This window comes from Portunus trituberculatus, chromosome 46 (assembly GCF_017591435.1).
Source record: "Portunus trituberculatus isolate SZX2019 chromosome 46, ASM1759143v1, whole genome shotgun sequence".
Classification (NCBI taxonomy): domain Eukaryota; kingdom Metazoa; phylum Arthropoda; class Malacostraca; order Decapoda; family Portunidae; genus Portunus; species Portunus trituberculatus.
In genome coordinates this window covers 14,620,704-14,625,359 of record NC_059300.1, presented here as the reverse complement: position 1 = coordinate 14,625,359, position 4,656 = coordinate 14,620,704, and the positions used below count along the sequence as shown (strand labels likewise).

The 4,656-nt window shown below is 50.2% G+C and overlaps 1 protein-coding gene across 4 annotated transcripts in view; it reads left to right on the top strand.

Moving 5' to 3' along the window:
- Nucleotides 1-648: 648 nt before the first annotated feature.
- Nucleotides 649-4,656, top strand: part of LOC123520109 (tripartite motif containing 13-like) — an 8,667-nt gene continuing 4,659 nt past the window's right edge. The window contains exons 1-3 of one of the 4 annotated variants that reach the window (XM_045282030.1): nt 649-670; nt 1,284-1,480; nt 1,691-2,586. In XM_045282030.1, the coding sequence (XP_045137965.1) occupies nt 1,478-1,480; nt 1,691-2,326 (639 nt within the window). In that variant the 5' untranslated portion in view covers nt 649-670; nt 1,284-1,477 and the 3' untranslated portion in view covers nt 2,327-2,586. The other 3 variants (XM_045282031.1, XR_006679174.1, XM_045282029.1) reach the window with 3 other exon arrangements.

The following is a 4,656-nucleotide window of genomic DNA, read 5'->3' as shown; positions in this document are numbered from 1 at the left end:
TGGTGGCTGTGGCGTGGAGTGTTCTGGGAAGCAATGGTGGTTATCAGATAGTAATGGTGTGTGTGTGTGTGTGTGTGTGTGTGTGTGTGTGTGTGCGTCGCGATAGTACAGTGGTCTAGTCTTATCGCTCTTGTTTTCACTCAGTCGTGGAGTGTTGGCGGTGGCGGTCGCGTGAGTGAACACCCAGGCTAACAGTACTGTGCTGAAGTGTGGTGTACAACCTCTGGCGGCGCTGTGACGTGACAAAGTGTGTGGTGAGTGTTTGTGGTGGTGTGTGGTAGTGTTTGGTGTGTGGTGAGTGGTGAGTGTGTGACTCAGTGCAGTTGTGTTTGTGGTGTGGTGTGTGTAGTGAGGTGTGCCACGTACAGTCTCACCCGAAGATCAGTAATAATGAACGAACTCTGAGCTCGCACTGAGAGGGTGACGGCTGGTGGTGGTGGTGGTGGTGGTGGCTGTTCCGCTCCTGATAACCAGTACAGGCCTTTAACACACACACACACACACACACACACACACACACATGTGACAGGCGTGTGGCGAGCAGTCTGCTGGTGTCTAGTGTCTAGTGTCCAGTGACCATCTTGTCCAACCAGCGCGTGTCGTGCAGGACAAGAACAGGACTGATCGTTCCAGCCTGACAGACAGACTCCTGCCGACCCCCGGGCCCAGGGTGAGGGAGGGAAGATGTACACAAAGCATGAAACACTATTACACAACATATCATTTCACACTGCAATGCACAACAAAAAAGAAAAACTTAAAGAAAATTCACAATGAAAAAAAAAAAGAATAAATAATCACAATAAAGAGAAAATTAACACTTAATCCCCCAACCACAAAACAAGAGAGAAACAGATAAATGGATGTACACATAAGCTGAGGGAAAATAACGGTGACATCACTGCCTCCAGCCCTCCCTCACTCCCTCTCTCTCCCTGTCCCTCACTCAATGCGTCGCGTCTCTCAGGCACGTATGCCTCCTGCTCTACACACACACACACACACACACACACACACACACACACACACACACACACACAGGTCTGAGTTCTGTGTTGTACAGCATAGTTGTGTCTGTGTGGCCTTCCTGCTGGCCATTCCTGTCCCTCACTCTTCATAATACAGGGATGTGATGCTTCACTCCATACAAAATAATATGCTGTGTTTTGCTTCAGTTTGCGAAGGAGTGAAGGTGGAAGAGTGCGTGTAGTAACTGCGGGCTATAAGATTCATTTTCCATTACATCTATCATGTGCTTATTTCTTCCCGTAACTTTGTCTCAGGTTGACTTTTGAGGGACGTGAATCGCATCTCCACCCAGGCAGGAACAAGGAGGCGGAGTTTGAATCGCGCTGTGGCCACTCTCACTCTGTCACTGTCACACCAAGGCAGCCAGCACCACCTCCACCGCCACTCTGAAGGAAGAGCTTCATCACCAGCAGCAGCAGCAGCAGCAGCAGCAGCAGCAGCCAGAGCTATGGTGAGTGTTGGGGTGCACATGGCAGTCAGTGTTGGGTTGGGGAGTGGCACGGGTAGTCAGTGTTCCCTTCCTCCTGCAGCAGCCATCGTGCACACCCATGCAGTGTTACACTCCCACACCTGCGTGTCCCTCACTGTCCTGCTGTGTCCTGTGGCCAGCCTGCCGCGCTGTGTACAGTGTGTCCCTCACGCCGCCGTCTCTTTCTTCCAGGACGACAACGTAGAGGACTGCCCTGTGTGCCTCAACACCTTTGACGACACCCACAGGCGGCCACGCACTCTGCCGTGTGGGCATACACTTTGCACGCCGTGCATTAATGAACTGAAGGAGCAGGGTGCCGTCACGTGCCCCACGTGCAGGGTGAGTCACGCCCTGCCTGAGGCCGGCCAGTTCCCTATCTCCTATATCACAGAGGCCTTTATCAGGAAGATGAGAGGTGCAGGACTGGCCTGTGTGGCACCCAAGCCAGGAAAGCAGCTGACAGCTCCGGCAGCAGTGACACAGCCTGCACCAAGGGCCACAGCGGGACTCAGCAAGAGGACACGGTCCCTGCTGCAGGAGCAAGAGGCAAAGGTCCTGGCCGCCATCCGCTCCTGCCAGGAGGAGCAGAGCCAGCTGGCAGACTACCGGACAACCCTGGGTGGGTGGTGTGGCCGCCAGCAGCAGCTGGAGGACGACCTCCAGACGCTGGTGGACCAGAGCAAGGGTGCCCGGGAGGCGATAAGCCGCGAGGACTCCCGCGTGGAGGGCAGGCAGGAGAAGGTGCGGCAGAGAGAGAGGAGGCGCTGCACGCCATGCTGCAGGAGCTGCGCACCCCATCAACACGACAGGAAGCTTACGAGGTGATTGAGGATGCAGACCATCTGCTGGAGGAGGAGGAGAGGGCGGCAGTGTTTCCTGACGTCCACGTGGTCACCACCGTCGCCAGGGTGAGTGTGTCCTCACATTAGGTGTGCTTGCACCTCAGTCACTCTTCTCTTCTTACTGACTGACTTTGTGTGTTGAGCACGCCTTAAGGCTTAACCGATAGGTCCTGCACTACATAGTACGTGGTGCACGGTTCAATTACAATACATTGTTTGTAGTCCAGCACACGTACTGTATTGACTCTGAACAAAGTTGACAGATAACAGTCACTCACCAAACACTTGTTGACTTTCAGAATGATGAACTACATTGTTACATTACATTGTTGTATTCTATTAATCATTGCAAACTGTAATTAACTTCCAACCATTACCTCACACACACACACACACACACACACACACACGCACACACACACGGTAGCTCAGTGGTTAGAGCGCTGGCTTCACAAGCCAGAGGACCGGGGTTCAATTCCCCGGCCGGGTGGAGATATTTGGGTGTGTCTCCTTTCACGTGTAGCCCCTGTTCACTGTTCACTGTTCACCTAGCAGTGAGTAAGTACGGGATGTAAATCGAGGAGTTGTGACCTTGTTGTCCCGGTGTGTGGTGTGTGCCTGGTCTCAGGCCTATCCGAAGATCGGAAATAATGAGTTCTGAGCTCGTTCCGTAGGGTAACGTCTAGCTGTCTCGTCAGAGACTGCAGCAGATTAAACAGTGAAACACACACACACACACACACACACACACACACACACACACACACACACAACATGCCCGGTAGCACAGTGGTTAGAACGCTGGCTTCACAAGCCAGAGGACCGGGGTTCGATTCCCCGGCCGAGTGGAGATATTTGGGTGTGTCTCCTTTCACGTGTAGCCCTGTTCACTGTTCACTGTTCACCTAGCAGTGAGTAGGTACGGGATGTAAATCGAGGAGTTGTGACCTTGTTGTCCCGGTGTGTAGTGTGTGCCTGGTCTCAGGCCTATCCGAAGATCGGAAATAATGAGCTCTGAGCTCGTTCCGTCAGAGACTGCAGCAGATCAAATAGTGAAACACACACACACACACACACACACACTCGGCTCACAACAGAAAAGACCTGGGTTCGAGTCCCGAGTGCGGTGAGACAAATATGCGATCTTCTTAATGTGTAGCCCTGTTCAGTATTCACCTAGCTGTAAGCTGGTACGAGATATAATTCAAAAGGTTGTGACTTCGCTGTCTCGGTGTGTGGAGTGTAGTGTGGCCTCAGTTCTACCCGAAGATTGGTCTTTGAGATCTGAGCTCGCTCCGTAATGGGGAAAACTGTCTGGGTGACCAGTAGGCGACCTTGAAAACATAGATTGCCATGGGTTTTTCAGGTTGCAGAGTCATCCCGTTCAGCCCTGCAGGCCGCCACCCTGCAGGCCACACAGACGGCCATTGAGCCAGCAGGCTCTACTGCTGCTGCTGCTGCTGCTGCTGCAGGTGACTCCAGCCTCTCGGAGTCACCTGCCGCAGCCTCCTCCATCGCGGACAGGCTGGCGGCCCTGCTGGAACCGAGTCTGACGGTGAGTGGCTATGATCTATCCTGCCCAGCGAGAATCAGAGCTCTCTCTCTCTCTCTCTCTCTCTCTCTCTCTCTCTCTCTCTCTCTCTCTCTCTCTCTCTCTCTCTCTCTCTATTGTTTACATTATTGCTATTATGTCTATTGTTATTATTATAATAAATAATGATAATTATTATTATTATTATTATTATTATTATTATTATTATTATTATTATTATTATTATTATTATTATTATTATTATTATTATTATTATTATTATTATTATTATTATTATTATTATTATTATTATTATTATTATTATCATCATCATCATCATACTCATCATCTTTATCATTATAATTATTATTATTACCATTAATGTTAACAGAGAGAGAGAGAGAGAGAGAGAGAGAGAGAGAGAGAGAGAGAGAGAGAGAGAGAGAGGATGGGGTAAGGGATGGGGAGGGGGGTTGGGAGTTCCGGCCTTAAGATAGATGCACACGTACCAATTTGCTGCTGAAATTTTACGTACGTAGAATTCCGACTCAAAATCTGTGCCTAGCGACTGGAGAAAGCAGTCGCAAAACAATATCAACATATTAGTCTTGTTAGTCGATTTGCGACTTTCTTTACGTGGTGACGTCACGGGGTAAGCTTTGAAAATGTGGAAATAACTGCCACTCTCCAAGAAGTGTTTCCCTCAATGCAGGGTGTTGTTGAGGTGAGGAGTGAACACTTGGCAGGATTTAATTTGATCTCAATTGTGCACAGTCTTCTTG